The 17,212-nt window shown below is 38.3% G+C and overlaps 1 protein-coding gene and 1 long non-coding RNA gene across 2 annotated transcripts in view; both read left to right on the plus strand.

The window, feature by feature from the left end:
• The first annotated feature begins 790 nt into the window (after nt 1-790).
• Nucleotides 791-6,174, plus strand: LOC124873034. Its single transcript, XR_007039421.1, has 2 exons — nt 791-840; nt 4,936-6,174. It is a non-coding gene; the product is annotated as an uncharacterized LOC124873034 (long non-coding RNA).
• Nucleotides 6,175-8,275: 2,101 nt separating this feature from the next.
• trabd2a (TraB domain containing 2A) overlaps nt 8,276-17,212 on the plus strand; it is a 90,071-nt gene continuing 81,134 nt past the window's right edge. The window contains exons 1-2 of the mRNA XM_047372050.1: nt 8,276-8,912; nt 10,968-11,528. Of these exons, the coding sequence (XP_047228006.1) occupies nt 8,742-8,912; nt 10,968-11,528 (732 nt within the window). The 5' untranslated portion in view covers nt 8,276-8,741. The remainder of the gene's footprint in view (nt 8,913-10,967; nt 11,529-17,212) is intronic.

Raw genomic sequence — 17,212 nt, forward strand, 5'->3', positions numbered from 1 at the left:
AAGAATGGAATGTGTAATACTGTGTAAAGTTTAAAACTGAGCAGATTAGGGAAAGAACTGTAGGATAACTAGGAGTGACGAGAGCCAGCTGCATGCTGACAGCGACGGGAGGATGCGAATCCAGACCAGCGTGGCTATTATTGGCATCTCCAAGGCTGAGAAGCAGAATCAGTGGGTCACAATGACCATGACGAAAGTATTGAGCAATAATCAAGAAGCTGAGCTGAATAGGTTGCGCAATAACTAAGAATCCTAATAAGGGCCTGACCGGTGCAAGCATCAGGCGCTATAAAAACAATGATGAGAGCAGAAACGGGGTTGTTTCCTCGCAGAAGACCAGCGAACAAGTTCGGACGGAGAAAATAAGCTTGGATGGAAAAGGAACAGAGACACAGCCCCACTGATTGACTGCATTAACAAAGAGGATCAACTCGTGAGCCCAGAAAGGACTGTGCCTCAAAATTAAGAATCTGATTTCATCTAAAGCCTTTTTATCCAGACAACAGAAGTGAACTTGATCGGTGAACAGCTGATTGCTCTAAGTTTCAGGCTTCTGGAAGTTCTGAATCAACTTAATTTATGTCCCCGGGTTTCCTTCAACTCTTCAGCCTCTGGAAACTACTGTTTTCGGAGACAAATAACAACAAAGATCCTGTTTAACCATCGAAGCCTGGAGCATCAGTGCCTGCCACTTAAAGGAAGAAACCTGAAGATTAAGTCGTATTTCCTTCAAGAAACCACTCGTTGTTACCAGAAGAAACGTCTCCATCAGGTGCATGGATGAGCCTCCGTCTTCAAAGCCTCTTCAAACTCACTAGTTTCAGCATCAGGGAAAGACAGGTTGAGTTGATTGATTCATTTCTATTATTGAAATTATTTTGTGTTGCTGAATTTAAGCTGTTACTGACCCCTGCAAAAGCATTACTAAATAAAGAAAGCATATACAATTCTAGTTAAATCGTGGACATTCAGTTATTTGAGTCACTGTATTGTTGGTTTTCATTGGTGGCAAAAAGTCTTGTTGCCTGGTTCTAAGATATTTTAGGAGGTTTTTATAGAGGTCCTTCTCAAAATATTAGCATATTGTGATAAAGTTCATTATTTTCCATAATGTCATGATGAAAATTTAACATTCACATATTTTAGATTAATTGCACAGTAACTGAAATATTTCAGGTCTTTTATTGTCTTAATACGGATGATTTTGGCATACAGCTCATGAAAACCCAAAATTCCTATCTCACAAAATTAGCATATTTCATCCGACCAAAAAAAGAAAAGTGATTTTAATACAAAAAACGTCAACCTTCAAATAATCATGTACAGTTATGCACTCAATACTTGGTCGGGAATCCTTTGGCAGAAATGACTGCTTCAATGCGGCGTGGCATGGAGGCAATCAGCCTGTGGCACTGCTGAGGTCTTATGGAGGCCCGGGATGCTTCGATAGCGGCCTTTAGCTCATCCAGAGTGTTGGGTCTTGAGTATCTCAACGTTCTCTTCACAATATCCCACAGATTCTCTATGTGGTTCAGGTCAGGAGAGTGGGCAGGCCAATTGAGCACAGTGATACCATGGTCAGTAAACCATTTACCAGTGGTTTTGGCACTGTGAGAAGGTGCGGTGTCGTGCTGAAAAATGAAATCTTCATCTTCATAAAGCTTTTCAGCAGATGGAAGCATGAAGTGCTCCAAAATCTCCTGATAGCTAGCTGCATTGACCCTGCCCTTGATAAAACACAGTGGACCAACACCAGCAGCTGACACGGCACCCCAGACCATCACTGACTGTGGGTACTTGACACTGGACTTCTGGCATTTTGGCATTTCCTTCTCCCCAGTCTTCCTCCAGACTCTGGCACCTTGATTTCCGAATGACATGCAGAATTTGCTTTCATCCGAAAAAAGTACTTTGGACCACTGAGCAACAGTCCAGTGCTGCTTCTCTGTAGCCCAGGTCAGGCGCTTCTGCCGCTGTTTCTGGTTCAAAAGTGGCTTGACCTGGGGAATGCGGCACCTGTAGCCCATTTCCTGCACACACCTGTGCACGGTGGCTCTGGATGTTTCTACTCCAGACTCAGTTGAATGCTTCCGCAGGTCCCCCAAGGTCAGGAATCGGCCCTTCTCCACAATCTTCCTCAGGGTCCGGTCACCTCTTCACGTTGTGCAGCGTTTTCTGCCACACTTTTTCCTTCCCACAGACTTCCCACTGAGGTGCCTTGATACAGCACTCTGGGAACAGCCTATTCGTTCAGAAATTTCTTTCTGTGTCTTACCCTCTTGCTTGAGGGTGTCAATAGTGGCCTTCTGGACAGCAGTCAGGTTGGCAGTCTTACCCATGATTGGGGTTTTGAGTGATGAACCAGGCTGGGAGTTTTAAAGGCCTCAGGAATCTTTTGCAGGTGTTTAGAGTTAACTTGTTGATTCAGATGATTAGTTTCATAGCTCGTTTAGAGACCCTTTTAATGATATGCTAATTTTGTGAGATAGGAATGTTGGGTTTTCATGAGCTGTATGCCAAAATCATCCGTATTAAGACAATAAAAGACCTGAAATATTTCAGTTAGTGTGCAATGAATCTAAAATATATGAATGTTACATTTTCATCATTACATTATGGAAAATAATGAACTTTATCACAATATGCTAATATTTTGAGAAGGACCTGTAAGTTGCCTTAGTCAAGTTTGTTAAAACAGCGCCCTTGGGGCTCGTGCTGAGCTACTAAAATTAACCTAGCCAATATACCAAGAGCCAGTTGTAAATTAGGGAATGAGCAGCCGTGAATGAAAGTGACTGTCGAAGGTGTGGATGACTACAAGAGGCTACTCGGTCGCCCGGACCTCCAGTTGAAGAAGGGTGAGACTTTTGGATGAAGGCTGTCAGAGGCTAGGCGAGTCATTTCCCAACACCCGCTTAAACAGAACTTTCAGTAAACCTGCTTAGTATTAGTAAGACCTTTCAGGATTAGGGAAGTCCGGACCCGTTGGATGGAGCGCTGGATTGAGCAATCCCTTTAGACATGGAGAAGTAGGAGGGAGGGGTTAGCTCATCGGACAACGAAAATGCTGAGCTTGTTGCTGAACTGAACCTATTGAAGAATGTGTTCAGTTCATTGGCTCTATCCAGACCTCCATCGGTCTGATCTTCCTTCTGCTTGAAGCCTGTGATCTTCTTCATCCCTGACCACACATCTCTGACATTGTTTTGCTGGAGCTTGCTCTCCAGCTTCCTCTTGTACACCTCCTTGCTGTCTCTTATCTTGACTTTAAGTTGCTTCTGTATACTCCTCAATAATTCTCTGTCTCCCTCTCTGAAGGCTCTTTTTTTCTTGTTAGGCAGGTCCTTCAGGTCACCGGTGATCCGGGGTTTGTTATTGGGGAAGCATTTCACGGTTCTGGTGGGGATGATGTTATCCACACAGAAGTTTATATAGTCGGTTACACACTCAGTCATGGCACTGATGTCCTCTCCATGTGGCTGGCACAGTGCGTCCCAGTCTGTAGTCTCAAAGCAACCTTGCAGGGCTTCTTCAGCTTCCTGTGACCATTTTCTCACAGTCCTCTTTATTACAGGTTGTCTCTGAACAAGGAGCTTATATTTCGAGCAGAGAAAAACAAGATTGTGATCTGATATGCCTAGAGGAGGTCTTGCTGTAGAGATGTATGAGTCCTTGACATTTGCATAAAACAAATCTAACGTTTTGTTTTCTCTGGTAGAGCAGCTGACAAACTGTTGAAATGTTGGAAGTGTAACAGAGAGTGAAGCATGGATAAATCACCAGAAATTGCCACAAACGTATTGGGGTTTTGTGTCTGTCGCTTAGCAACAACTGAGCTGATGGCATCACATGCAGTGTCGGCAACAACGGAAGGTGGAACGTAAACTGTTGCCAAAATAACACTGTTGAACTCTCTGGGTAAATAATATGGACGAAAACTTACTGCCAACAGTTCAATATCTGGACTGCAGAGATGACACTTCACAGTAACATGTCCTGGATTACACCATCTGTTGATCACAAGTACTGCCAGTCCACCTCCTTTACATTTGCTGCTCCTCTTTAAATCTCTGTCTGCTTGTATGGTTAGAAAGCCTGGCAGAGAGACGCTGGAGTCGGGGATATGATCCTCCAGTCATGTCTCAGTAAAACACATAATACTGCATTCCCGTTACTCTGACTGGGTCCTTTGTAGGGCTTGGAGTTAATCCAACTTGTTTCCCAACGATCTCACATTGCCCATCATAATCGACGGAGGAGATGGTTTGAACTTCCTCCTTCTCTTTCTTCTCTTAGCTCCTGCTCTGCATCCACGGCATTTCCTTTTCAACTCATCAGGGATTTGGGGTTGTAGTTTAAGTATTATTTGAGCTTTTGAGATATTAATCAGCTGCTCCCGGTTGTAAGAAACAACCCCGTTGCCATGGCAATGCATAATAACAAATGTCCAAAAGTAGAAAAGTATTAGAAAAAATCTTCCAAGCTGCACAGCATCCGACATTGGAGAGGACACTCGTCCAAAAAAAACAACAAATCATGATATTCACCTGTTTCCAACTAACTTCTTCACCTGTAGAACCTTCCAAACAGGTGTTTTTTGAGCATTTCTCATCTTTCTCAGTCTTTTGTTGCCTTGTGTCCCAGCTTTTTTGGAACATTTTGCAAGCATGAAATTCAAATTGAGTGAATCTTTGTGAAAAATGATAAAATTTTTCAGTTTTAACATTAAATATCTTGCATTCAATTGTATATAGGTTGAACGTGATTCGCGAGTCACTGTGTTCTGTTTTTATTTACATTTTATACAACGTCTCAACTTCATTGAAATTGAGGTTGTATGTTTAAATTATTCTTTTCTTTAGAACATTTCTAATCTTTGGACACTTTCACTATTTCCCCAAAAAAATTTTTTTCTTGTTTTCGTTTTATTTTCAGGGACAAAGACAAAAAGACAGGAGTAGGAGTCACCTGACAGGATCAAACACATCCACCACCCAGTGTTTATAAGATGAAGCATATGCGATCATTTCCATATTACAAAATCCTTTTGAAGGTTCTCTAAAGAGGCAGAATCAGATGTTTGCTCAGGAACACTCAGAGAACCCTCAGTCTGTTTGATGTCAGCAAACAGGACACTTTAAAGTGGAAATGTACAAATGTACGATAGAAGCAGTATTGATGTAGGAAATATCAGTATCCCATATGGGCATCAAAAAGAGCATAAATAAATTGCACGAAAATGCAAAGGCTTGATTGGAGAAAAAACCTTATTTATTTTTGTAATACTGTTGTTTAATGTGAACAGAATAAATGGATTGAATTTTCACCAATGGAAAGTAGAATGATGGTTTACTGGTTTTAAGCAAGCCTAAATCAGATCACTAACAAATATAAATATGCAATCATCCCTGGCAAAGTAAGTGAGTTCAAGCATTTTTTAATTATTCATCGGCATTAAGATAATCTAATGGTTTAAGTGCTAAATACAGCCGATTTTGTTAAAGCACAGTATTGACATTTTTCTTCATCAGCTTTTTTTCCCCTTGAGATACTATAAGCTACAGGCCAGATCTCGAGTGAAAAGTTAAGCATGAGGCTTTGTTTTTCTGTAGTACAGAACAATAAATGATATTTATGAATAAAACATCAGTTAACAGGTTTTCCATCAGGCTGTACCGACTGTGACTCTAAACAGAGCACGGGAAGGATGACAGAGCTGCCTGACAGAGAAGATTAAGCCCAGGTGTGTCTGTAGCAGCGGATGCACAGATGGTCAGCTTTTAATCCTCGTAGCATAGGGAAATAAAAGACCATCAACACACTCATCCATTTTTTAGTTCTGTGTTTTGTGTAATCTTCTAACAGCTTGAATGAATTAGCTTGGCATGCAGTGTCTCCGAAAACTACAGACTGCACAATTTACATGTCTTTCCATTTCTCATTTTTTTCTGCATGCTGCAGATTTACAGGTCAGAATGTTTCTCTGCTATGATAGCGCCCACTGTACAGTTATTGGCACACCTGGTAAAAACATGTAAAAAGCCATTAAGTAAATGTATCATTTATTTCTGTAGTATTGATGCCTCTCTCAGATAACTGGGGATTTTTTTTTTTTTTTACCTCCTCTACCATTCTCCTAACTGTGTTGATGAAATAAACGTGTGTTCTTGTCCAGCCTTGTTTGTCACAACTTCAATTTGTATTTCTCTGCCTGTAGACAAGGGAAAGACTAGATGAAGAACTACTTTCTTGTATCAATGACCTGACTAAAGATCAACAAACATCTGCTTTACTGAACTGATGTGTTCTCTTTTGTTTCCCATTTTGATGAGTAGCTAGCAGAAACAGACCCACAATATTGCTTCAGTTAAATATATTTTATAGGTTTACATTAATTTAATTTAGCACCAATAATTCTGATAAAAAACAATGTTGGAGTTTTTCTTCCTTTGCTAAATAAATGAAGGCAAGTTAAAAGTTGCATTTTAAATTTATTTTAAATGTGAGAATATGTTCCTGCACAATAAGTAAATAAATAGCTATATATCTTTACAGCCTATAAATGTGGAGAGGGCAGTGATGAAGTGGGAAATGTATAATTTTTAATCATCAAAACAATTCTATTTCTTATTTATAAAAGACAACCCTTTTCATTTTTTAAATCTTATCTTAATCCTTAAAGAAGTAGTGTTCCCAGACCTTTGCAGGGCAAAATTATCAGTTTAGATTTATAGTCCTTAAAACTGTGAGATTATGATACTGCAGTACAAGATCAATTTATTTTAGGGTTTTTTACACATCTTTACCAAGCATCATAATGCCTTGCAAAAGCATTCATTACCCCTTGAACAATGTACTTTGAAGGAGTTTTATGTGATATGCCGACACAAAGTGGCACATAGTGGTGTTTACATTTTGAAGAGGTACCTGGAGAAGACCTCTGTATGATTCCATATTTCTATCCAAGGAAAAAGGTAAGTTATGGACTAATAAGTAAAAGTTTCCAGACACTGATCAGCTTAGAAAACTAAAACATAAATGTAATAAAATTGCTTCATTCAAAATAATTTTACATGATGCTTGGAGGGGACTAATATAATGTAGCACCAATAATCTGGTAAAATAACATAATTTTCTTCCCTTACCACTTTTTTTTTATTCTATCCTATTTTTTAGATTTTATTTCTTCTGTTATACTATTTAGTGGTGTCTATTTATGCTGAAAACTAGAAAACTGGTTCAGTTAAGTCAAAGCTCAGTATTTGGATTTTTTAAGTTGGACACAATCAAATGCTCAGCAGCAATAGGTATATCCACGAGGTGGCGCTTTAACTCGTTTGAAGGTAAGATTTGGTTTACATGACAAACTCCAGTTCAAGTTAATAGCTGTATTCATGAATTCTGACAGTTGTGTATTTGATTTAATTAGGGATATTTCCAATTTAAAATAAACTTAAGTGCATGAAGAAGTCCTCACCTGGTTAACTAAAGTTGAAAATAAGATACCAACAGGTCTGACATTTTCAGTCTCTGGTTACACTAAACATGGCGACTGTTTTCATGTTAACAACTTTTTGTGTTTACTCATACGCCTGTCAAGTCTCCTTGATTATTTGATACCTTTTTTCCGGATAAGAAACAAATTCTATTGTTTGTAATCCAAATTATCAATCAATACTGTTGCTTTAAAAAAAATGTTTTTTATTGTTTGAACATACCTCGTGATTGTGTCTAAAGATGGGAATATGCACTAAGACTGAGGTGTAGCCAGCTGAGATGGTGATGATGAAACTTTGTGTTTTTTTAATTAGAAAAATAAATCCAACTTGTCTCAGGAGCAGGGCCGTAAACCCTAATGAAAAGGTAGAGCTCGGCGTCTTCTCTCAGATACCCAAAATAAAACGATGTTATTGCAGGTTTTCTCATGTTAATGCCTGCAGTTTGTAAGTAATAGATGGGATTGCCACAGTCACAGTCATTGTTTTGGGCCCTCCTGCAGGGTCAGCAACAAGAGATCAGCCTAACTGAGAATGATGTGGCAATAGATGAAGGGTAATTGCAAATAAAAATATGTACACACTGCGGTTGTGTTCTACCACTATTTTTGTGTGTTCACATGTATTATATGAATGACGAAGACAAGGTGATGTTTAATCAGATTATTGTGAGTGTGCGTGTGTGTGAGAGGAATGGGGGTCGTGATGGTGGGATTATGCGGGCAAACTAAGGGGGTAGTGGAGCTGCGTGCTCTCACTGACACAGACACGCACAAACCCCGAGCAGCGAGCATGCAGCGCAAACTGCTGAGAAATTCTGTTTAATACATTTTCTTGCTTACTTTGGGCTTGTAACCGAACAACTGCAACACAAACTTTTACTTTTGTGTTATTTTTGGCAATGGATCACTGACTCAGCTCGGACCTGTTGGATCAAACTCACTTGCAACTTCTTTCTGTGATCGAATTATCTTTTAAAAGAAACAATGCAGAGCTGGAGAAGTGAATAAAACTGTCTGGGGGAGCAGTAAAAGGATGATCTGACCCTGCGTAAAGCCCCAGAGGACATCTCTTTTTCCTCACCCAGAAAACACGTGAAACGGCAGCAGGAACAGCAGAGGCGTCCAGGAGGCTTCAGTCAACATGACCGTGTCCGGCGGTTTTGTCGGATACTTGTCAGCTCATTTTACTTGACCGCATGGTGCCGTGGCTGCGGAAATAAGGACCGCTGTCCATGTACGTTGGATGAATAAGAGTAGTTTCAAACACGTTGTTGGAGCTGTCCTGCACAAGTTTGGTGAGAGCTGTACAATGCGGGGCACTTTGGGCGCATTCATGCGGTGCTGTCTCATCCTGCTGGTCCGTGCAGACCAGTGGAGGCTGAAGGACTCATCCAGCTGCGAGTTAAAGAGGAAGGTAAGTGTGAATAAGTGAGTCTGCCTTAATTAAAATGAGTCATTTAATGAGTCTTAAGGGTCCATTAGACTTCGTCTGTGATTATAAGTATTCTTTATTTTAAATGTTTTTATTGTGTGAACTATTTGAGAAATCAAAATTTGAAAAGCATGATGCACATTTATGTATTCAGCCTCCTTTACTCTCATGCCTCTTAATAAAATGTAGCACTGCCAATTGAATTCAGAAGTAACCTAATAAGTAAAAAGTCTATTTGTAAGTGGTACAGCGTACATAATGTTGTGCTTTGAGGGGCTCAGACGTTTGTTAAAGAGTATTGGTGAACAGCATCATAAAGACCAACAAATACAGGAGGACCATGGTAACACTAGAGGAGCTGCAGAGATCCACAGCTCAGGTGGGAGTACCTGTTGTAAAAACAGCTGGTTGTAGCATTTATGGAAGAGCGAAAGAAGAAAGCCAATGTTGAAATTATGCCATAGGAAGTCCAGTTTGCAGCGTCCCACAAGCAAAGGGATGAGGCTTGTGGCCTCCACCAAACACACACACACACACATACACACACACACACACACACACACACACACTATCTTAATTGTGAAACATGGCTTTGGTGGCCAAGCTGCAACCACTATCTTCATGGTAAAACATGGTGTTGGCAGTATGATGCTGTTTGATTGCTTTTTCTTCAGCAATCAGCGGTGAAGTAAAGTTGGTGGGAGTTGATTTAAGGGGGACTCAGCTTATGGCATGTTGGATTTGTCTTGGAAGCCAGAAGCTTGGATCTGGGAATAAGATTCAACAGTCTTTATTGTCATTATGCCACCATAACAACATTTTCCTGAGACATCAACTTCAAAAAACGCACATGTAGTACACAGATATAAATTAAAAACATTTACAAAATTAAAAAAACACTTATAGAAAAGAGAACATATCTATATGGAATGTGGCGTGTAGTATTTAGTATTTACATAAAGTGCAGCTTGTGCTGAAACAATATATGGGAGGGGCTAACATTTGAGTTGAGCACATAGTTGTAAGTGGGACAATCTGTGGATTTGCTAATTGTTGTGCTAACTTAGCAATACAAGCCAATAACAATGTATTTCTAGCCATTTTATTCATTGATTAAGTAAAGTAACATAAATATGGGTTTAATGGCCTACACACTGTCACAATTGAAAATAAATAGTTCAAGTCTGCAATTGTCATTATGTTGTACATGTGTTGCAACCATACAACTTGGCACAGCATGGTGACCTCAAACTTTTCAGTTGAAACTGACTTCAGAAGGTGTTTTTATTGTACTTCAGAGAGGAAACTTAGAAAATCATACTTCTGAATACCAAGAAAACACAACATAGGTACAGGGTAAAACTGGATGGAATTGTATTAGAGGCTGCAAAAGACTTAAGATAGGGGTGGAGGTTTATCTTCCAGCACGAGAATGACCTGAACATAAAGCCAAGTTCAAGAGAAAACATTCAAATTAAGGCTTCTTCTCTCTATTTCTAATATTTTACACATTTTCACCCACTCCTTATTGTTTACCTGTTAATCACTTTTAAAGTACTTCTGTTTTTACACATTTTCCTTGACCTTTTCCAGAGGCAACAGGAAGGCATAAAATTCTGGTTAACAGCCCTTTAGTCTGACAATCACCCTCGTGTGTATTGTTTCTTTGGCACCTGGGTTCTAAGTGGCCTGTTAAAAAGTCATTATCAGTCTGTTAGCAGTCTAAGAGGCAGACAAAAAGGTTCTTGGTGTCAGACAAGTCCAGTGTTGGTTGTAAAGTAATTGTAAATTCAACCCTTGCCTCACTTATTTTGCTTTTATGTGTTCCTAACTTGTTTTTGAGTACTTTGTAAATTAATTGATCAATGTGAAATGGTGTTAAGTTTAAATATGAGGATATATATATATCTGAGGATTTATTTCCACACTGTATATTTTTGTGTTTATTGATGCAGGAAGGCATGAAATTAATGGTTTGTCACATTGTGCTGAACTTCAGAACATATACACAGCTTCTTCTTTTCAATTTTCCTTCAGCAAACGGACCTAAACTCCTTCCTGTGGACTATTAAACGGGATCCCCCATCATATTTTTATGGTACAATCCATGTTCCCTATACCCGTGTTTGGGACTTCATCCCTGAAAATTCCAAGCAAGCCTTCCAGGAGAGCAACATTGTTTACTTTGAGCTGGACCTGACTGACCCTTACACCATCTCAGCCCTGACCAGCTGTCAGTTGCTTCCCCAAGGAGAAAACCTGCAGGACGTCCTACCAAGAGACATCTATAGGAGACTTAAAAGACACCTTGAGTATGTAAAACTCATGATGCCATCTTGGATGACGCCCGATCAGAGAGGAAAGGGACTCTATGCCGACTACCTCTTCAATGCCATAGCTGGGAATTGGGAAAGGAAGCGTCCTGTGTGGGTGATGTTGATGGTGAACTCACTAACTGAGCCAGATATCAAGACGCGAGGGGTGCCAGTGCTGGACCTGTACTTGGCCCAGGAGGCAGAGAGGATGAGGAAGAGAACAGGAGCAGTGGAGAAGGTGGAGGAACAATGCCATCCGCTTAATGGTCTCAATTTCTCTCAGGTGAGTTCAAAGCTTTCTGAGCGCTGGCTTTAGAGCTACTCCTCTTGTACATGCATTGCTATAGCAGGGTTTAAACATACATGTTTAGGTTTGTACTGTTCATATTGCAAAGGCTACATCTCTTTAAGAAAAGGTCACATTTGTTCTTCGTAAGTTCTGTCTTGTGTTGATAAAGTTTCTTTTTCTGGGTGTACACAGACTGTTAAGAAGGGGAACCTTAAATGAGTCACTGATGTGAATGTTTTTCGCTGTTCTTTGTTGACTAAGTTCTTTCCAAACCTGTCAGAACTCATCTGCCTTTATAGTCAGTAAATAAAACTGCCAGGAGGTAGTTGTGAGATCTTTCTGATTGGCCTTTGGATTGGATGAGAAGATAGGTGAAACTGACAAGAGATAGCAAACAACTCAGCCACCCACAGGATCTTTTCATTTTCTTCTTTGGTCTAAAATCATCAATCCGTGAAAAATAAAACCAGCTAATAATCTTTAGATCTTAAAGTGATGCAATAAACACAAAATTAAAAAATGTTTAATGTGTATTGCTGGAAAGAATTGAATCATTAATTTTCCTGCCTCTATCTAGCATGACATTTTAGGCCCTGGAAGTTGTATATATTGTCCATAGCTAGCATGTAGTCTTTGTGTGGTATTCACATACTATACTTTTGCCATGATGAGTAACAGTATGGAACCTGTTGTCACCACTAGTATGGTAAATACTATAAACTACAACTCTGGTAGCTGTAGATGTCTGCAATCTTCATTGTAACAAAGTCAAGACAATCTTACAGTCTCATAACTTGCTCATCCATAGAGAAGTTGTGTCCTGTATTTCCAGTGGTATTTTAGGTTAATTGAAAGAGCTACATTATGTTATTTTTGCATGAGAACAACCTCTATTAAACAGGGTTTTAGTTTTTCAAACAATGGCAAAATGATTAGGGTGAGGACATTTTAAATATGTAGCAAACCTAAATTAGTGATTAGCACAGCTGACCCCCTTAGCATGGCTATGTGTCTATACACCCCAGAAATTTAAACTCTTACTCTGTCTTTGAGATTTCTAAAAGGCTGCCAACATATCCAATTCAGGATGTTCTATAAAAGATAAAGGTTGAAAGCTCAAAAGAATAAAATTGTGCAACTTTGCTATTAGCCTTCCTGTTATCTGCTGAACGTTCTCTCTCAGCCAAAATGAACTTCAGACATTTAGTAGAAAACACAATTTCTTTTTTAATTTTCTTCTTTCATCCATGTGCTTCATGTGAGTTCATTTATAAACACTTCGTTGTTACAGAAAACAACAAAGTTTACCTCCTCATCCCTTAGTAACAGTTTCCTCTCCAAAGAGCGCTTTTGTTACAGAACCTGGTAGCACTAAGAAAAGATGCGTTCACTGAATGAAGAGATATAATTTCTGTCCTTCTCTCAAGCTTGTCAGACCAAAAAAAAATTAAAACAGTTACCTGATTCCACTCACCAGTTGGTTTGTCGGTGCATCTCTAATTACAAACCAGTATGTGTACTCAAGCCTGCAGAAACTGTATTGAGAATTGAGTAGAACACATAACAGTTTTACTTTACTTCAACTTAAAAAATTTTTTTGCTCATAATTTATAATTATACAGTATGTCATAAAATTATTTGTAAATATGCATATTCATTTGCTTTTAATTTCACTATATTGACATTCATTTGTTCAATGTAATTTAACTATTAAATGATTCTCATGGTCATATTAAATAAACAGTAATGAAGTCATAAAACAAATACACAACAGATGAGAGTATAACTAGCAGTGAGACATTTAGGATAAAAAAAAACTGTGGTTACGCTGCTAAATGTTTTCTAAGAATTATACTTTATTTAACACCTCCTTCAGTTATCATAACATTACCCAGGAGTACACCCTATCCCAGGAGATAGGGAAGGGAAGAAATATTGGAAGAATAGCAGCAAAGAGATGCTTCAATTAAGTTCATATTGCTTTTAATGAACTCTAATAAACTCTACTAAACTTTAATAAACTATGATTTAAAAATGGCAACTTGTTCAGAGTTAATGCGTAACTTTACATAATCTTATATCTTCTAGGTGGTTCAGAGAATCTGTATGTGTTAGGTTAACCTTTGTGAAACATTGCCTCTGTGAGGAATTGTATCAATAATAATTTACAGAGCTTCAGACTATAGTCGAAAAGGTAAAAAGAATACCTTTGTCTATAAAGAACCTTTTTTATTGGAGCTCTTTGTCAAGTATTTGGGCACATATTACAATCTATATAAATAGTTTGCAGAAAACATTGATGTGTTTGTAAACACCATGCATCAGAGGCCTGTGTCATTTTTTTTCAGAGTAGTAAAGTGGAGGAAGGTGTGCTGTTAATAATCAGCTGTGCAAACACTCACTAACTTCCCCCCCATGTTCTTTATTATTAAGGAAAAATCGATCCTAATAACTCCTGTCAGAACCACAGAAAAGCAGCCTTGTTCCTCAGGTGGATACATTTAAGTCCCCTTCACTACCTGCCTGTCTGTTACTCTGTGACCTTTTGTGACCTTTTCAGGCTTTATAAACATATTTCAGGGGTAGCCACCTCTATGAAATCATGTTGCATATTACTGGGAAGTTTCTGCAGTGTTGGTCAGGAGTTAAACAAATCTCTCCTGGCAATTCAGCACAAAACAGAAAAGCTTGAAATAGTGTTATTTTATAGTAGTCCTTTGTGGACCCTCAACAGACAGCTAAACAATGTTTTTATTGGTGCATTCATGAGGAAGAGAGTGAAAAGTTCACTCTGAATAATATTACTACTGTATAATCATTAAGCGATAAATATACTGATGCAGTTTGTCAGTCATTTGCACAGGATTTTAAATGGATTAGATTTTTCCACTGGGAAAACGTTTTTGAAGCAAATAGTTTAAAACACAATAGTTGAGGACGACTGGTTAAAGGAAAGACATTTTGGTTTATATTTTACTCCAAATATTTGATTAAACTCATCACATTAAAATCCCATATCTAACACGCTTTTCAGGTTTAGTGATGTACCAAAATTTTTCTTTTTTATAAATGATTGTTTTTTACCAGTTTTCTCAAAGGGTTTGTGTATTTTGTTGCTTTGACAAATCAAGCCTTGCATCATAACTGCTTTGCTTGAATAATGCATACAAAGCCCCACAGACTAAACAATAAATTTAACTACCACACAACAAGCCCTTGTCCTGACATTGCATAAAAACAGGGCACAGCTTGAAACTTCACAATATTCACATTCAGTTTCCATCTTATTACCAGGAGCTCAAAAGATGTCTTCAACCCACTGCCTCAATATTTCAGTAAACCCCTATTTCCCAGCTTGCTGCTATAGTTGAAAGAGCCAGTTCCATTAACAGCTTTTTAGTTTACCTCAACTGTAAAATGTCTAGACAGAGAGCGATGAGTAACAGACGCACTTGGTGAAACAGCACTGGCCAATTGTCATTCTCAACTGAAAAGTATGTTTTATCAAGCTGGAAAGAAAGTGAGATAGAATCACATTTCTGTGTTGTAATGGCCTCTAATATTTTTTTGCTGCCTTTTTGTGTATGGCATGAAACAGATCTTGGGAGAAAAATGAAAATACTTGTCAGTCATCCTAAAAACAAAAAAGTCAGTTAAATGTAAACCTAGAATCCTGCCTGTTTACATACTGTAGCTTGGTTTATGATGTGAAATAAAACATTTAAACCATGGCTGAACCAGAAATTCTGTTCTTTGGTAAAACATCATTAAAAATCTTTTGCATAAATGGTTAGATGATCGCTTCATTAGCTGGATTACATGTTTTTATGTAAATTTCCAAATTGGAAGGTTGTGGTACTTCTTCTAGAATAATTCTGACGTAAAATTGTGATGAAGTTTGAGACAAGTTGGCCCTGCAGGCATGTTCCATTGTTATATTTTGATCTACAGCACCCACTGAAAGTGAGTTTAACATTAGGTTTGGAATGTCTATTTGTGCATCAATGCATAAGGTGGCAGGCATCAAAGACAAAAAAAGTGATAGCAAAGTCTGCTGTTTGAATGTGAGCTGTTAATGTGAACATTTCTATGGCTACGTATTCGCTGAGGAGCAGGAGGTCAGGGGAAAGGTTGTCTGAGAGCAGAAACCGGCACCTTATCTGGGATTTGAAATTGCTCTATTGTGAGCCTATTGCGCCTCTTTTTTATCGTAGTGATTAAATGATGCCTTTGACAAAAACTCAGCTTTTATGTTGGATATTGCAATTTCTCCCACCTATTCTGGCCAACATTGTTCCTCTGAAGTGCATGTGTGTCAGCACTCCCGTTTCTCTAAACAACTATGTCACCAAAATAGCCTATGTTATATTAGCAAACCATGCAGAGTTTGTCAGAGTGTCACTTTTCTGCACACATCTACTCCATGTTTTACTTGTGAGGGAAAGCTGCACTATAATGTTGTAGCTGACTTTATCTCCTAACACTAAAAAGTCACTTGAGGCTAATGCTACAGATGTGTGTTAATGGAAGGGAATGCAAAATACTCAGACTGTATGCAGCCAAACATGGAAATAAAAAAAAAAACATACAGCATCTACATACTACATTCAATTATTGGGGGTAAATGTGCATGAGGAATGTTTGAACGAGTTATGGATATTTTTAGTCATGCAATTTGCGCACATCAACACATCGTTTGCAACAACAAAGGACACATAGAAATAAAAAAAGGAGTTATGGTTAAAGGAGTATTTTTATTATGTGAGAAACTTTATTCTCACAAACAACACCCACAATCACCTTGGTGGTCTGGCTGTCGATTCCCTGCTCCAGCTGCTGACGTCCCTGTTGCTGTAATGAATTGTGTTGTGACCTTGTCTCTGAGGTTGGTCATTTTCCTCCAAATCCAAGATTGCATTGTTTTATAATCCTGGGGTTTAGGGACTGTTTTTGGTGGGTAGGGAGAAATGTTTCTCTTGTTGACTTACAAGAAGCTCACCCATGTATCCTATGTGGACGATGTTAAGATTTAACATCATAACTGCTCGCTATATCCCTTTTCTGTATCGACAGTAAGCACTGGCACATTCATTCACTATGTTCACATTTAAAAGGTCTTTGTCAAGAAAACAGTTTGTTATGTGATTCTGTTTAAGATTTCTCAATGCTATTGTGACATACTTAATATCATCACCCGTATATTGAAGTCGGATCTGATTCTGAGGGCATAATTCCAAAGTTTGTTTCAGAAAATTGTGCTTTAAAATTAATTAAATGCACTGAAAAACCAATGGAAAGGCTGATTAGAAATTATTTTTGTTACTTTTAGGATTTTTCTGCATTTTTCTGATTTATCATATATATATATTGGCATAATTTTCTTCCATTGTCAGTTCATTTCTTTAGATTTAACTAGTATAAATGTTTATTGTTCTAAGCCAATTAAAATGGTACAATGTCTCTAAGGGGCATGCAATAAAGATTTTGGAAGCCTCAATATTTTTTAGAAGTTTTCATCAACACCGACTTTTAACTGCTCATTCTTTTTAGATGAACATTTCCATTTTTATTTTACATTTTTATTATCACCATCCTTTTACATAAAGTGAAAATACCTCAAAATATTTTGTATTTGAGGTGAATTTTGAATGATGCATTCAGCTACATAACTTCATTGG

Source organism: Girardinichthys multiradiatus, chromosome 8 (genome assembly GCF_021462225.1).
Source record: "Girardinichthys multiradiatus isolate DD_20200921_A chromosome 8, DD_fGirMul_XY1, whole genome shotgun sequence".
In the NCBI taxonomy this organism is placed as follows: Eukaryota; Metazoa; Chordata; class Actinopteri; order Cyprinodontiformes; family Goodeidae; genus Girardinichthys; species Girardinichthys multiradiatus.